This window comes from Solea solea, chromosome 18, assembly GCF_958295425.1.
Source record: "Solea solea chromosome 18, fSolSol10.1, whole genome shotgun sequence".
Taxonomy (NCBI): Eukaryota; Metazoa; Chordata; class Actinopteri; order Pleuronectiformes; family Soleidae; genus Solea; species Solea solea.
Window position 1 is genome coordinate 9,362,330 of NC_081151.1, and position 17,636 is coordinate 9,379,965.

At 42.2% G+C, this 17,636-nt stretch overlaps 1 protein-coding gene across 2 annotated transcripts in view; it reads right to left on the reverse strand.

Annotated features, from left to right (window-relative positions):
- The window catches only part of luzp1 (leucine zipper protein 1), a 42,606-nt gene that overhangs the window by 10,602 nt on the left and 14,368 nt on the right, over positions 1-17,636 (reverse strand). The window contains exons 2-4 of one of the 2 annotated variants that reach the window (XM_058616006.1): positions 14,559-14,617; positions 1,170-1,529; positions 1-1,043 (exon numbers count right to left, since the gene is read on the reverse strand). The exon at positions 1-1,043 is cut by the window's left edge and continues 1,214 nt beyond it. In XM_058616006.1, the coding sequence (XP_058471989.1) occupies positions 1-1,043; positions 1,170-1,301 (1,175 nt within the window). In that variant the 5' untranslated portion in view covers positions 1,302-1,529; positions 14,559-14,617. The remainder of the gene's footprint in view (positions 1,044-1,169; positions 1,530-14,558; positions 14,618-17,636) is intronic. The other variant, XM_058616007.1, reaches the window with a different exon arrangement.

Consider the following 17,636-nt stretch of genomic DNA (forward strand, 5'->3'; position numbering starts at 1 on the left):
TTCACAATAATCTCCTCATTCTCAGCTTTGCCATTCTCCACGACATTAGCAGGGCAAATGTTACTGCTTCCATTGCCATGTTTATCCACGTTACTGGACCCATTTCCTCCAATCCCACCTTTTCCGCCCAGCTGTGTCCTGAGCTGTTCCACCTGCTCACTCAACTGGCGGGCACGGTTTTGTTCCATCTGGAACTTGTCGTGCAGTTCTCCATTTTTGGACTCCGAGTTCTTCAAATCTTCCTCCACTATCTCTAGCTGTTTGAGGCGATTCTTCAGCCTCTCCACTTCTTGTGTCAACTCCTTTACTTTGTTGTCCTCCTCCTGTCCTGAGCCATCAAGACCACTGTTCTTCTCATTTTCAGATTTGTTCACAATACCAATGTTGTCTTCAGGCAACTTGAAGAAGTCAAGGTTCTTCTTGTGTTTACTTGTGAGGAGCCCCGTCGATGAAAGCTCATCTTCAATCCGTGACCGCATGAAATCTGCCCGACCAGGGTCAGCCGACATGCCTAGGCGATTTTTCTGGTGCTCCAGTTTTTCTGTCAGCTTCAGAATAATCTTCTCGTCTTCCCTCTGTTTCTCTAGTAGCCTCTTACGCTCATTTTCAAATGTATGGGCAAAACCTTTAAGTTTCTCTAGCTCCACAGCCAAAGCCTTCTCGGCTCTTTCCAGCTTTGTCTCAGACCCCTCCATCTCCTTCAAGCGGGCTTTTAGAGTCTCCAGCTCAGACGACAGCTTCTTGGTCAAGTTTTTTTCCTCATTTAGGTTGAGGCAGAGTTGGCTGCAATCAGATTTGCTTTTCCCAAAAGCTTCTTCCAGTTTCTCCATTTCGGCCATTCTCTTTTGAAGATGTTCAATCTCTGCCTTGAGCTCCTTTGTAAGGGATTCCTCTTCTTCCAGTTTTTCTCGGACCGTGCGACAGAGGTCCTCTGCTTTACGGACCTCCTCATCTTTACCCTGGATCCTCAGGAGACGTTTCCTCAGGGCCTCAATGTCACTAAGCAGGGACGAGTTGCTGCCCTCAGCCTGGATGATCTTATCCTGTGGAAGAAGAAGAGTTCAGTAATCTATTCTTTGGACCACATTTCTGTTCTTCCTCACTCCAGTAAATGCTTCTGAACTGAACACACAATCAAACAAAACACCTCAAAATGAACAAATACTGACCTGCAGGTCGAGTAGCTCATCCTCAGACTTCTGCAGCTTGTTGGTAGCTTCTTCAAGTTCATCCAGTCTTCGGCCAAGACTCTGAACCTTGTGCCGCAAGTGGCGATGTGTCATGTCTTTATGATCAGACATGGCTACAACGTTTTACTGAATATACTGAGTTGTGTTTGTTTTGTTACTCAAATTGTTTGATGACAGTGTTTTGGGAGGTCCACATTTGTGTGGTGGTGATTGCAAGTCCTTTAGGCTCTTGAGGAAATGCTCCTTTCTCTTGGTAGCCTTGCTTGTTTTCTTGTCTTGCCTCTCAGTTTAAAACTTTGAAGATCCCTCAGGGTAGTGTTTAGTTGGTGAATCTGTCATCTGTAGGAGGGGACAAAGGACACAACAGTTAATCATCCCTAATTTGACAATGACAGTCATTTGCATTCTTAGAAGTGCAGTTTGGTTAAGTGAAGAAAAGGAATGAGAGACTGCAGATGAGCCGACTTCACACGGTGGCAGATGAGCACAGTCAGAATACGGCATGTTTTTTACAATTCGGTCTAATTGATATGTCACAAAGCATACAGTACACCAACACATGTACTATAAAAACACAATTCATCACAAACACAAACAAATCTAGTTTAAATATGACAAGATGCTGGATTTCCCAGTTACCAGTGACTTCCTTTTTGCCCTTGAACCACCATGTATTTCACCTTGTCATCGTATGAGGGAGCTGAGATCGGCACAGCACACATGTGGGAGTATGGGGGTTTCCAGATTAACTACACACACACACACACACACACATATCGTATCCAGCATCGATTTGCCCGCCTGCGTCTGCTGACAGCAGCACATCTCAATAACACTAGCCTCCTTCACATGCCCCCATCTGTGCACATACATGACCATCACCATGGTAACCGCATCACAGGCCCGTATCAGCAATGGTCACTCAGGATGCATAAGAAAGCAGTTTAAATTTACGACACCATTAGGTATAATTACGCACATATATCAATTTAGCCTAAATACAAAATCAGATTTGACATAATAACAATAAATTGCGACATTTTTTTTAATGTTTCTACAGCCACTAAGTGGTACAAAGGAATAGTGGATGCTTTTGTTCCATGAATAAGTCAGGTGGCATTCTTATCTATTCCTTCTAAATCCCATTACTTCCCTCCCCCTCTCATTCTGCTGAGCTTTCCCCACTGACCATGAAGGTTAAAAAAATAATAATCGACCTGAGGGGAGAACACAATCAACACACATCATCACTTATCAGCCAAGGGACAACCAACCACCACGACATGTCTCCTTTTACTTCTTGTATAGCATATTCATACAGACTCCCTTTCAAAAGCTTCAAACCACTACAAGTAGCCTACTGTAGTTTTTTTCCATAGCGCTGTAAAAACACCAACCAGAGCAATAAATTTACCAAATCTTTTTTCATCTACAGTACATAAACAAACTGTGTGTCCATGGTATACAACGAGGTATAATTTACCATTGCTTTATACATTTACTTTCACTTCATTTGGTGTAAAGAAGCCCAAACCACTCTTCCCATAATTCATTAGAAGACTTGCTGAACATAAACCGACTCTATGAGCTTTGAAAGTCAATCTGGCAACAATTGCCTTATGAAGAAGTACTATCTGAAGTGTTAAGCTGTAGCATTTGAATTATTCTTTACTTTTATGAGGTCTAGTGATTATTTTCAGACCATGGCAAGGCTCACAGGAGGAGTGTGGATTTAAGGAGTATGGGGAGAAGACAAATGGGCATGTATTTTACAGAGAACACAGCTAAACGCAGCTGTCCTCCTGAATAGGGAAACACCTTAGTCAATAAAGTAATTTTGTATTGTATTAACTTTGCCCAGATGTGGCCTGTTAACTTGAATTTTCTACCAATGTTTCCCTGTCCTCTTGCGGTGGTCTAACACTGGTGGAGTAAAAACGCGGAGACACTCACTGAAGATAAAATAATTCAACAGCTACAGTTTGATTCTTCATGACAGCTCTATCACACGGCATGATGCAGCACAGGGAAAAGTTCAACAAATGGAAAAACGAAGAAAAGTACAATCTGCCTAAAGGGGGAAAGTGAAACTGGGACATAAAAGTAAATTGATTTTGTTTTTTCGACCTGGTGGTCCCACTGCCCTGCTCCCCTTACAATTATTCAATCGCTCAAATTCATTCTTAATAATTTGGGCTTTTACAGATTTCCAGTTGGGTTTTAGATTCCTACGTATGATTTTTGAACATTACGTTTAACAACTCTGGTTGGGCCTCATCCTGGTTAAGAGTGGTATTTGGTTGACTCCTGTCTTGGCAGGTTGCCTACCTCTCCTCTCATTCTCCCTTTATTTCCTTGCCAGCTCTCTGGTTGCCTCCCTCTTTTCTATCCTCCATCTCTCTCTCTCAGACATACACACCAGCACGGCTAAGTGGATGCTTTTAAGGGGGTGGTAGTGCGTGCAAAGTGACTCTGGCAAGAGCCCACCTCTGTCAAACAAATCAACATACCTGATTCATGTATTGCAGGTCTGGGGCCTCATTAGCTACATTTAGGACAAGACTAGAAAGAATGTGAACTGTGGTGGGTAAGACGGGGAAAGGAGAAGACAAAACCAGTGAAGGGAACATGCAGAAGTAAGAGATAAAAGTCAGAGAAATGTAAACCCAAATTTGGTCCATTTAATATCATGACCCACATAGATGAGTCTAATATTCAGGAGGATAATATTCATCTTTAGATATTAAATATTACATTGTCATTCTTCAAACTCAAATATGGGGAAATGTTGGGTCAAAAAACAAGAAAAGTGAGAGAAAAAGTAAGGTAAGAGGTGGGTTATTGAGCTATTCTGAACTTGGCTCAAATTTAACAGTTCCATTCCCCTGTTCTGAGCTTTGTTTGACAATTATGGAAAACCTGGAGGGGGGTAGGGACTGAGAGGAAGGGAAACTGACCCCTTTTTTTGCAGACACATTCCTGCTGACAGACTAACCAGGGCACTGCCAGTCCCTTGCTCTGCCTTGAATGCTTTTAACCAGGCCACTAACAGGCCATCCAAGACCCTCTCTGTGCTGAAACTCATTCCAAACCAGGGCAATGCCTGGGTTTTTTTCATACAATGACCTTGAATGTTTTAAGTCTTTTCTTTGCTCTGCTCCGAGCATCAGGTGGATCAGGACCAATAGGAGATGATTTCATTCACAGAGATAACGGTTCCTGAACACATTTACCCAATTGTCTTATTTAACTATTGCATTGTTTATCTAAAGTAACCACTGAAAACACTCTGTTTTAACCCTAATCCCGACCTGACTGGCTGCTCAGTCTAACACTGTTTAATGCTGGCACGTTTTACTTCCTGAAACCTGGACTGTAATTTCCAATTTGACCGTTTGTTCTTTGCGATCCTTCTGCTGCTCTTAACAATACATTAGCAGATTGAAACAAGCTCTATTTGAATGAATCTGTGGTTTAGTGGTAGACAGAGAAGACGGAAAGCTAGTTTGGAAACGATGCAGCAGGTTTTGGCGAGAAAAGCAACAGCAGCCTCAGTTCAGACCTGGAAATGTGTAGATGCTTAAAGGTGGGTTTCCAATATGTGGGAGCAAATTTTAAGAGCACTTCCTCGAATACAAGACAGTGTGCAAATTGTCTATAATAAGTACATTTATATTTTAGGGACCAAATCTTTGCATCATATAATTTGCAAACTACTTTCACTGCTATTTCTGGTAAATCAGCCATTTCCACAACATATACATGTTCAGCACATGAATCAAAACTTAACTTTTTGCATCTTATTTAAACATAAACACATGAATCTTAATTAAAAGGAAAGAAAAAATTTGGCAACCTCCGCAAAATCTCTCGCAACCCATCTGTGGGTCCTGACCCAGTCTTTGGGAATGACTGCCTAAGTCGACACTAGCAAAGCGTCCCGTTGTGAGAACTGCTAAATGTGAATTAATGAGCATAACTGGAGCGGGGAAACAAGAATGTTTCACTTGCTACAATTCCAAAGTGAGAGCCACTACAGACTGACAGGAAAGATAAAGATGCAAGTGCGGATGAGGGACCCAAAAGAGAAAGCAGGGAAAAAACTAAAGGGGGTGGTTCTTCATTTTATCTTCAATGAAGTACGATGTAAAACATGGTTGTAGAAGTACATCCACTCCGCACACACACACACAGCAAAGTCACAATCATACCATATCCTTAAGGCTTTAGCCACTCTCTTCCTGCCTGCCTGCCGCCTTCAGTACATTCTGTTCTCTCCATGAAGGAGAGAATGAAAGAAGGAGAGAAACTCCCCTCGTTTTTGCACTTGACTTAGGCTTGGAAGTTTTGGGTCTGAAGCTCATCTGCCCCCATAAACTGCTGTTAATAATGTCCGCACCACATCTACATGTAAGGAGTTACTGCTAGTATGAGTGTGTGTGATGAGTGCTATTTCTGTGTGTGTTTGTGTGTTTGCGTGTGTGTGTGTGTGGATGAATGCAGAGGATGGATGCTGGCACGGCCGAGAAAGCCACAAGATGGTGGAGAGACCTGATGCTTGGCCTGACTTTTTGCATTTTTCCAAGAAAAAGCAAACCGGCATCCCATAATGTTCAGTTTGTCGTTTCCTGGGTTGTCATGCTACCATTTCTTGTTTCTTTTTACAGCAGTTCTGGAAAAAAAAACCTGTAGAGAATTGAAAGGCAGTGAAGTGTTTTAGTGGAAAAATGGACACGTTAATTAAAGAGGGCTTAAATTAGCTTCTGCTAACTCCAACAATACACATGTGTATTGTACACTGAGGTGTATTTTGACGCTTTTTATTTAGTATTGCATCAACATGTGGCGAAATAGTGGGTTCAATTGTTGTCTTCACGCTCCAATTTGTAAATGGTGAACAGAATACATTGTGCAAATATCAAAATTGGATGTAGCAACTAAGATTTTAATTTTATTTGCTTCTTTTCTATGAACGTAAACATTGTGAAGCAAATTCTTTGAAGTTTTGTGACCTTGTTTATTTCACGAGATGAGGTTTAATAAAGAATGACATTCACTCTTACTTGCAGTTCTACTGAAAAAATGATAGTGACGCAGATAGGAAAAGTAGGATATGGGTGTGATTATATAAATATTATGAAATGTACACGGACAATGTAAATGTATTCAGTTTCAGTAAGACTTTACACACTTTAATATCATTGCCCGTTTGATTTTAAAAGCTGCATAGGAAAATTACAACCCTCTCCTCCCCTCCCCATCAAGAGTCCTGTTGCAGGGGCTTAAAAAACTCTTGCTTGTACAAGAAGGCATAATAAGATGGGAGAGGGAAACATGGGGGAGGGGGTAGAGAACTGCCAGAAACAGGAGGAAGGAAGGGTGAGACGGGCATGGCAGGATGAGAGAGAAAAGCCGATGGAGTTACAGTGTCTGACCCAGCAGACTTTTACACATACGCAAAATGTGTGGCTTCTCCGTTTATGACTTGATTGAAGACGTGACTTTGAAGCCCGACTTGAAACCAAATCAAAGCTCTTCTTGGTGGAAGAACAGTAAATTAGAGCGTGTTCCTCATCAGGACATGCACGCGCACAGAGAAGGATTACAAATGCCCCAGTCACTGTTACTGCAATCAAACATGCAGAGCAAGGAAAAGATCTCAAATGCTCTATTTTAGAATGGCAGCGCCCGCAAATACTGGCCGGTCAGTTGATAGCTGGTCGTCTGGCAGTGCTGCAGCCAAGCAGATCTGGAGCAGGTTAAACCTAGTGAGTTCAGTGAAAACACAGAATAGAACATCGTACACTTCGGCCAAATGGATGCTCACCAAAGCAGAGGGTTGCTGTGCTCCCCGCTCTCCCTTGTTCCAGCTAATATCTTTCCAGTACCGCGCTCTGTTTCAGCACTCACCAGAGATGACCCAAAAAGCAGCTGAATCAATTGTAGTACTGTGTGCATAGTTACGAGCATAGCAGGTGATACTATTATCTAATCATCTAAATTGCATGGAGTATAATCAAGTCAGGTCGCGGGGTTATTAGAGGAAAGTGACTTGCTGTAAATATTCTGTATCAATGAAGCTAAGAGTGGATAAAATAAACAGTGTATTCAGGAAAATACTGTATTTTGGAAGATATTCAGACACAGAATTAAAAAATGTAATCCCATGTGCAAGATAATATACTGACAGAATGCTGTTGTCTGCACTGATCATGTTGCCAATAATTGGTATAACGTTTCCATTATCCATTATACTGTATGCACATAACTTATATGCCCAAATATCCAGACCATGACTGGAGTAGCCACTCACTCTCTGACCTTTTTGTCTTAACCGCATCGGCTTCAAGTTGGGCAACGTTCTTGTTATTGATGTAAACACACAGATTTATGTCCCGTGTGACTCGCCATCAGCCTTCTGTGAAATATTTCCCAACTCCGCTGCGGCATGTCCTCAGCCGGCTGCTCTATGTGTCCGGGGTCAGAGGCCACCGACACCGTTAACGTGTCTAACACTCCACACGAGACAGGAGGGAGGCCCTGATTAGGAGAGCAGATTTTGTTGTTTCATGCCAGAGCTGAGCCAAACCGTGCTGAGATGTTCTGAATCAGGGTTCGGAAATATTTGTTTTTTAATAAAATAAACTGAAATGTGTAAGTTTTAAATAAAAACAAAAGTCTACTGCATTCAAATAGGTTCTTGCAATGCTGATTGAACCTATCATCGCTCCACAAGCGATAGAGGCAAGGCAGAAGCATGACAGCTTCATGGCACTAGAAAAGCGAGATGACAAGAAGCCCACAAAAAAAAAATCAATCGACAATCATTAAGTCCACATCAACTAATTACAAGAGAAACCTCTTACTTCTATATTACTCCATGAATAATAATATGATACAGGGCAGACTATGGTCAGCCAGTCACAGAGGACGTCCTTCTCTTAAAGTACTTTTACCTTTTTAAACTTAATACTAATTTTACATAACACATAATGACTTTTGTGAAATGCTCTTATGTTCACGGGTTTGTTTGGCTCATGAGGAACTCATCGCAGCATCGTGTTTGGCCTTATTGCCCAGCCCAACCCTGAAATCATGAAACACAAATAAAAACACATCGTGGCATGGACACAAAAAAACGTCAGGAAAACTATTAAGGCTACATGCGACTGAGGAGAAACTCTTTGACCCCCAGATACTTCGTGTTTGTGCCAGGACAAACACTGGTTACCTATTTAAAGCAATGTTCAACAGCTGTTCAGGAACCCTCAGGTATCAGCAGATGTCAGCTAAAATCCTTATATGAGTCAGCGAGCACACGGATATGTCGAAGGTGTGTGCGACGATGAAGTGCACCGTGAGGAATTTGTGAGTGCGTGACAGACAGAGAGAGAGAGACAGAGATAAAGAGAGAGAGAGAAAGACGCTGATACCATAACATGTCACCATAACAAGTCAACACTGAGTAACTGAAAGTCGGCGTGTCTCTGTTGAGTAAATATGACTCATGCTGAGAAAGAATGAGACGAGGCAGAGGGAGAGGATCTACTGAAGATCTGAACTCTGATTTAAAAACAAAGAATGACGTAAGAATCGCTTGACCTGACTCATTCATAACCTGCACCCATTGAGGTTATGTCATTTTCCCACAAAACAAAAAAAATTGTGTAACAAGACATTGTAATGTACTGTAATTAGGTGTGAATAACGCAAATCTCTGGTTTCTGTAAAGAAAGTGTGAGGACGTACACATGCTCACAGTTTTTTCTAGAAATGTAAAACTGAAAAACTTAAATCTACGCTCACAGAGTTTAATATATAACTCATCGACACATTGCAGCACAGACGGTGTCTGCAGATTTATCGCTGATAGAGACTTGAGAGTGTCTGAAGACACCCTCAAATGTGAGAAAATGCATCACCCGCCTGGTGAGGTGATACTTATGGTTCCCTCACATTCGCTCCATAAATATTCACTGCAAACAGATTTGAGAGCGGAGAGCTCCAGACCTACGCTGCAGTCTGAACATTCTCTGGAGATTGCCTGGAAGGACTGTATGAAGGGCCGAACAATTAATCCATCCATCTTTCTTCTACCACTTATCCGAGGTCGGGTCACGGGGGCAGCAGCTCCAGCAGAGCAGCCCAGACCCTTTCCTCAGCCACTAGGTCCAGTACTTCCAGGGAAATCCCAGGCCAGCTGAGAGACGTCGTCTTCCCCGGGGTCTCCTCCCTGTGGGACATACCTGGAACACCTCACCAGGGAGGCGTCCAGTAGGCATCCTAACCAGATGCACGAGCCACCTGCTCTGGCTCCCCTCGATGCGGAGGAGCAGTGGCTCTACTCTGACCGAGCTCACCCTATCTCAAAAGGGAGAGCCTGGACCTCCTGTGGAGGAAACCCAGTTCGGCCACTTGTATCCGCAATCTCGCTCTTTCGGTCACTACCCACAGCTTGGGACCATAACTGAGGGTAGACACGTAGATGGAGCGGTAAATCGAGAGCCAAGCCGTGAGGCGAACCATGACAGGGCGATGCACTTAATCGTGTATAAATCTAAATCACAATTTGGAACGCTGCAATTGCAGTCGCAATATGTGTAAGAAAATTATGCAGTTAGATGGTTCTTGCAATTCTTTCAGCCCTAACTGTAGGTGTGAATGCAAATGTCCACAGAAGTCACTCCGGACACTCTTTACAGATCCTCCTACCAGCTCCCCAATTGTATCTCTTGATAATGCCCAAGTTACCTCATGTGAGAACCCAGCAGGAGAAGAAACTACTAGGAGAATCCACAGCAAGTGAATGGGTGAATGGACCATTGTCCCGCCTCCTGCATGCGTGACTCAGACACCACCCCCTCACCTTGCCCTACGCTTCTTCACACATTATAACAAAATCCAGACAATAACAAGACCCAATTGTCCACAAACCTCTGCCATGGCCCTTCCATTTCCATATCGGATCACCATCAGAAATCTTATCTCTTCCATAACCCTACACCCCCATTACATTTCATCACAATCAGTCCTTTACTTTTTTAGTTAAGCTAAAAACAAAAAGTAAAGCCCAAAACACAACCTAGGTAACAAGCAAAATGTGTGACTGTAGGAATAAAACCCTTTTAGAAATCACACAATAAACTGAATTTAGTATCTGGCAATGAAACTGCTCATGTGAAACTGGTCTGGAAGGTCAATTTATATATAATTTACCAATCCCTCCATTAAAGGTCAAGGACAATGGCCCCTTATTCATCTCTTTCCTCTTGTATCTCTGTCACCGTCATCGCCCTCTAAATGTTATTACATCTCCCTTAATCATCCTGCGTTTATTCTTAGTGCGTATGAAAGTGGTGACATCCCGCCAACATCTTCCCCGGACAAATGCTGTCGATTCACAGAAACATCAATAGCTCTCAACATACAGTCTTTCCGCCTCCTGCCTGGCTGCTTGACATAGTACTCATTCAGCGGTGTCCCAGTATATCCACGCACGCACACATGCACACAGAGTTTAGTTGGCAGGGCCCCGTCAGTGCTTCAGCCTGAGCCTTGGCATTAGCTGCCTGCTGCGGCTGAATGGAGACCTCAGTTGCTCTCTGATGAGGTATTAAGTGGAAGAGGGGGGGGGGGCAGCACTAAAAACTGAGACGAAGCAAATGAGCAGAGCAAAGTGTGCGCAGTGATGCAAGGTAAGCAAAGAAAAGACGGAGAGGTAAACAAACCGGGGAGCGGGACAGAGTGGGGAGACAAGAGCAGTGACTCCACACAATGCAGAGTGGATTACTGCAGTGGGAATGCAGCACTGGCTGCAGGACGGAGGGAGGAGGAGACGAGGAGGGCAGGAGAGGAAGCGAGAGGTAAAATGATGACGTTGTTTATAAGTGACACAGGCATAATGGATCATTCATACGGACCGTCGTCTTAGGTGAATAATGAGTTGGAATGTGAACACTTGGGAAATAAACGGATAAACTGAGCTGCTTATGACATTATCTATATTACATTACAGATATGACTATATAAAAATAATAAAACTTCTCTGTATAGAGGTTATTTTTTACTCTAAAAAATGCATAATTCAGCTTTGCTGTGATGTCTTAGTGTATCATAACATTATGATTTAAATGTCCATTAGTTTTAATTTTTTTGGTACCGTATGATTTCAATTGTCTAACGTATGTATTTAAGCTAGACCCCAGGGAGACTAGCTAATGGGGATCTAAATAAACAAACATGGGTCACTTGTAATACCTGTGTTCCTTTGTTCTGTTAACAATTCAAACAAGAATTTAAATACTACACACCCGAGTCAATATTTGTACAGAATTACTTTGACTAAATGACTAAAGGGGTCGACCAAAACAAAAAAGGCTCTTGGATAATTTTTAAATTAAAAGACATCTAATCTAATGAAGAGGACCAAACTCACCACACGTGGTCCCCCAATCAATTTAATCAAACAATATCAAAAGTTATTTCTGTATGTTTTCTGTTTTATTAATAGATTCATTTTGCGTCATAAATATGTTTATATTGTGAACTAGTTACTGTTCCATATAAAAGCAAACACTTTAATGTGAAAGATAATCATAATAAATAATATTATTTCCATGTCTTTTTCTCAAAAGGTTGGACCTTTTCACTGACCTACTGACCAAACTGGTCACTAAGTGGCCCCCGGGTCGTTTGAGTTTGAGACACCTCATCTTTTGTGTACATGGTAAACATGAAGCTTTGGCCTGGAAAGAGCATGTTTTTCCCAAAATGTCCAACTTTTTCTTTAAGTGAGAATCGGTTTTAAAGTAACACAATGTAACAGGGCTGCACAAAAAATCGCTCGATTCTTCTGCATTTTATTGATTTATCAGTGAGCTGCATTGCAAATAAACAATCCTATTATCCTCTCGGAGTTTCCTCGTCGCTGCCTTCTCTCTCAACATATGAAGCCTTTACATCGCGTGATTCAGTGGAGGTGGAAGTCTGTCTGCAGTTGAGTTTACAAGCAGCGGCGCTGAGTGAGTGCGGCACAGAGCATAGGAGAAAGTGTGTGCTAAGGAGAAATAAATCCAAAATGGAAAGTTGATGAAAACCCAGGTGGTAGTGACAAGAATTACACTACCACCAGACCCGAGCTTGTGTCGAAAAAAGGTTAGCATTCAGGTGACTGAGCACCGCAGGGGTCCTGATGATGGAGTGCTTTGTGTAGTTCATTCATACAGCTGTCTTGAATTAGTGACCCATTACCCAATCAGGAAATAGCACTCACTGTTGCCGGGTAAATACAGTGGTTGCAGAATGGACGTGCTGCACTCTGATTTGCACAGCTGCGCCAATTTACACTGCTTGTGTCTAACGTCCGCCCGCTTCCACGTGGCTGCACAGCTTGAGTCGGGAGACTAGGTTTTTTTGGGGTTCTTCCCGCACGGAAATACACTGTAAATGTTGTAAACGCAACAAACGGTAGCAGTATTTCGACCGACCGAATTAACCGGAGCACGCTGAGCATGTGAGGACTCTTTCTGTGATGTAGTAAAGTGAAATACGATGTTGTGTCAACACGGGATCTTTTATTCTGAAAAGTAAACAGGATGTTTTATTTTCCTACTTCCTCATGCTCAATTCCGCTGAATTTATGCAGCTCTGCTGTGACATCCGCCGGAAATTGTGCTACGTATCCACTCCGACAAACTTTTGTTCCTGAGCGCAATAAACGTTTCGATTTCTGAAGAAAATCATGCCAGAGAATCGTGATCTAAAGTTTTTTCCCAGAATCATGCGGCCCTACTATGCAACATCAAAACATGTCATAATGTTGACACATTCAGTCAGGTTGATCCCATGGGGTCGGCGTGCTCAGTCGGAGCGGCTCTGATCAACCCTCCACCTGACCTTGAAATTTCAGTTGTATAATGACAACAAAAATGATTTCCTTCCTTCCTTCCTTTAGCTGAAACCTAAATTTAAATGGCATGTATGTGCTTTTAGAAGCGGGACACTGAGAAGAGAATCTCCTTTTCTTGTTTCACAATGCTTCAACACTTCCCATGCAACATGAGGAGAACACACACTGACCGTAAACAATGTAAAGCTGAGGAGACGCACGCGTCACATACCATCTGTGCCGACAAGACTAGCACGATAAAAACTAAAAGCTCACACAAGTTGCAATAAACAATAATGTTTATGTGTACGAGTGCGTTGACCCATGTGCTAAAGAAGATACACGGTACAGTATATATACGAAAAATGTGCCACTCCTGTGTGACTAGAGGCTACGGGGAAGGAAGCGTGGCGCCGGCGTTTGTGCCCAACAGGAAACAGACTCACAAAGAGAAGGAGAGGGGAGGAGGAGGAAGAGGAGGGGGAGAAGGTGGGCAGAGGAGGAGGAGGATGATGAGGAGGAGAGGAGGTGAAGGAAGACACACACTTATATTAGGGCTGTCACTTTTTCCCAAAAAAAAATCCAAAGTTTGGGGGAATAATTGCGTGACACGCTATTCATTCAAAGACATTTGGATGTTTACCGAGCCGCGCCTGCACACGCAAACACGCCGACAATTATTATGACACTTACTCTTAGTCACGCAAGGTCACACTGCGATGCTTCCTCTGCTCCTTCACTTGGGCAGAGTGACCAGCTAAGCTGACAGGTGAGTCAGCAGCTGTTCCTCACTTTCTCATCTATAGTGTAGATCCCCACGGACCACAGTGTTGTGACTGTACGCTCAGGAGCATGTATGGTTTCTTTGTATCAGCAAAATGTTATGTTAAGAAAGAAGGAAGAATGATATATATAGGCCTATATTTTCTTTTTTATTTTGACATTACAAAATATAGTTAACGTATTTTCATCCCTGAAATTGATTATAGATTATAGCTGCAACTAACGATTATTTTCATAATTTGTCAATCATTTTATCGATTAATCGTTTGGCCCATAAAATATCAGAAAACCAAAATGATTCACTTTTAATGATTTCTTTGTTATCCAGAGACAAAGAAATTAAGAAAATACTCACATTTAGGAAGCTTAAACAATCGGAAATCTTGTTTCAATCATGAGAAAAGCTTTGAACCGATTAGTCGATTATCAAAATAGTTGTCGATTAATTTAGTAATCCATTAATAATCGATTAATTGTCATTGTTTCAGCTCTATAGATTACCATCTCAAACAATATATGGTAAAATGATTCAAAGAGAAATACATGGGGGGGTGAGGGTTATCTTACGTAGAAATTGTAAAGAATGAAGCATAAGTATCAATCAACCATTTAACTTCACTAACAAGAGATGACACAGTCTTTCAGTGACAAAGTTTATGCAAAATAGAGCAAATAAATCAGCATTTATTTGAACTTACATTTCAGATGTAGCTCTGTGTCTGTGGCACATTAAGCTCCTTTCTGCACAGGGTCCATCCTGTGGTGAAAACACACAAGAGGGGCAATAAGGTTAATAAAAGTGGACCCGCCCCTGGTCATCATAATATCAAGATCCAAACTCCATGCCATCTCTCTCATTTCATTATTATGTTTGGCAGTTGGTGAGGTCCACGGCCTGCAGCCGTGCTGACAATGCACTCACTGTAGGGGAGATTGTTCACATTTAAGCTAACGGGCAAAAAATGAGCCAACTGCTCAGATATGAGACGCGTTTTGGAAGCTTTGCAGTCGACTCATGCATGAGCAGACAAGTGTTTGGCCATGACAACAGAAGACCCTATTCAGTTCTCCAGGGAGGCACTGGTACACACACAAACACACACACACTATTATCATAATCATCATCATCCTAGAGGCTCTCTCTCACTCACACACACGTTGACTTGGAGCATTCCACTACAGTAGCATTCCATATGTTTGGTTAAGCACAGAGAATCCAGATTTAAGACTTGAGTCTGGATTGAATTTAAAGGATGAGAGAGAGAGAGGATAGTGGAGAAGGAGGGCCGTCCTAAAGAGAAAAGGAACATTCCTGAGAACTATAAGCAGCAACAGGATGCTCCGCTGTAGACCTGTAAAATATAAAATGAGCCCCTAATATAAAAACAAATATCCCAATATAATAATAAGCCTTTGGAAATCAAGCATCCGCGACAGCTGAGCAAAGTCCACTGTGAGGCATGTGTGATATGTTTGAAAGCTGTAAAACGGGAAAGTACCTTGAGGTGAGATTGTTTTGTAAAATATCTGTGACAGGAGGAAACAATTGAGGAAAAAAACTAGTACAACAGGTGCTGATGTTAATCTGTTAACTATTCAGAAAGAGATTTCTCTGTCGAATGCAAATGTAGACGAGAGCAGACGCTTACAGACACTTTGATCGCGTAAGCAGTGACTGATGGACATGGAGGCTTCGTCTTTCAGTCAGTGCTGTCACTCTCCGCTCGTTCCCACACTCTCCTTCACAGCAAGGAGACAAACCCTGCACTCTGCGTTCAGCTGCATCATGTTAGATTCGTAAAGGCAGCGGCATAACTTCACCACACAGGTTTTTGCTGAATCAGCATTTCTCAACGGCACTATCATTCTGCCAAAAATCATCAACCAGCTGTCTATTCTGTGTGATAAATGAAAACAGCCCTTTAAGATTTTCTTCTTCATCCTTCTGAGGACGGTGGAACATGCAGTGTAGATGGTGACGTTCATAGACATCTACAATCATTGGACGATAGCAGCTGTCAATCACACCGGTGTCGACCCATATGTAATGTGATTTATTATCCGTTTTCATCTGAACCAGAACATAAACAACACAACTGACTGTTATTGAAGAACAACCAAAAACAGAGACACACAGGAAAAATGTTACTGCCCATTTGATTTATAACAGTAAGCTCAATTTCCAATAGACTTCCAAGTGGGAGGCCCCAATACATTCTTATTTCCTGGTTGGAACCTTTCTCCATTTTCTGTTTATCTATGATAAAGACTTCTCTGGTTCGTTCCAAAGATTCTGATCTGGATCAAGGCCTAAACTCAGTGGTGGCCAATCCACTGCTGAACATGCCTCATGCTCCAGGTTTTAATAATTGAGAGCTCTTAACCAAAATTAAGTAGTTCCAGCAATTACTTTGTTGTTTTCTTTGCTTGATGCAGCCCGGTAATTAGACCCTTCTGAAGCGGAGCAAGATCCTTTTCACAATCACGGGACATGTCTTCCAAAATGGTCGTGGAAGAATTGAGACGCTGCTCACTGCGTCAGTTGAGGGAAAATAACGTGTTCCCAGCTGATGCATATTAATCACTGTAGTGAGGTTCTTATCTATTTGCTCAGCTAAATCCAGGTGCTGCATACTTGCACCATGATGCATCATCCTTGTCAAATGATACATTTACACGCTAATAGCAATCCAGAATAATGTTAAATAGTCTAGTGTCTCTGTGTTTGGTCGTGTGGAGTTTTTCTTAAAACCTTGTTCCTTTAGTGATACAGCTTATCTTTTGAGAGCCAAATTCCAACTGACACAAGATAAGAACAACATATCAGGACCACTGCTAATTTCAAACACATTACAGTTCAATAAAATGGACTTTTTTTAAAATCTTAAAGTCGCCGAATGTGCTCTTTCCTTTTTTTACAACAAAAGAATTAGGATTTTTGCCCTAAAGGAGGATATTCACTGTTCTCGTTCAGTCTGTACCAACACGTGGCACAATACAAGTCACGTTTGTTTATATATATTGTATCGTACAGTTTTAATCTCAGAACACACCTTTATCACACAAAATAGAAAGCAGATGATAACGAATCACCAAACACAAACACCATAAGTGAGGCCAACTCCACACACACACACACACAGGCATTCACAGAGAAAGCAGGATCAGTGTCGAGCAAGAAATGCTATATAATGTGTCCATTACACGTGAAAATACTAACTACGTTTCACGGTAAAATAGATCCCTTTACATGTGGTGAGAGAGAAAAAGACAGAGGACCCACGATGAGAACAACAAGAGAGAGAAGAGGAAGAGGGAAAGAGAACCTAGTGTTCACTTTCCTCCAGTGGAGAGCATTTCAAGGCCTGAAACTTCATCCTGGGTTCCACTGGACAGGCGGGACTCGTTTGCATGGGAGCCCATTTCCTGTGAGTGATTAGCAGAGGGGAGAGTGTGCGTATGTGTGTGCACACTGGGGGCTGAAGTTCAGAGAGGTCTGGGGTTGTTTTGTCTGCATGAGGAAAGGAATGCCCAAATCAAACACAGTGAACAGGATGCCTAGAGAGGGAGAGAGCGATAGAGAGAAAGAGAGAGAGAGAGAGAGAGAGGAGGACGACAACAACAATGTAAAGAGACACAGAAGCAGAAAGAACAAGCAGATACACGGAATATAAAGTTGGGGAGAAACAGGAAGCAGACATCCAGAAAGTGGCAGACAGAAGGAGCTAACAAAAGAGAGGCGGAGGCAACATTTTTTTCCATTTGCTGTGAACGGC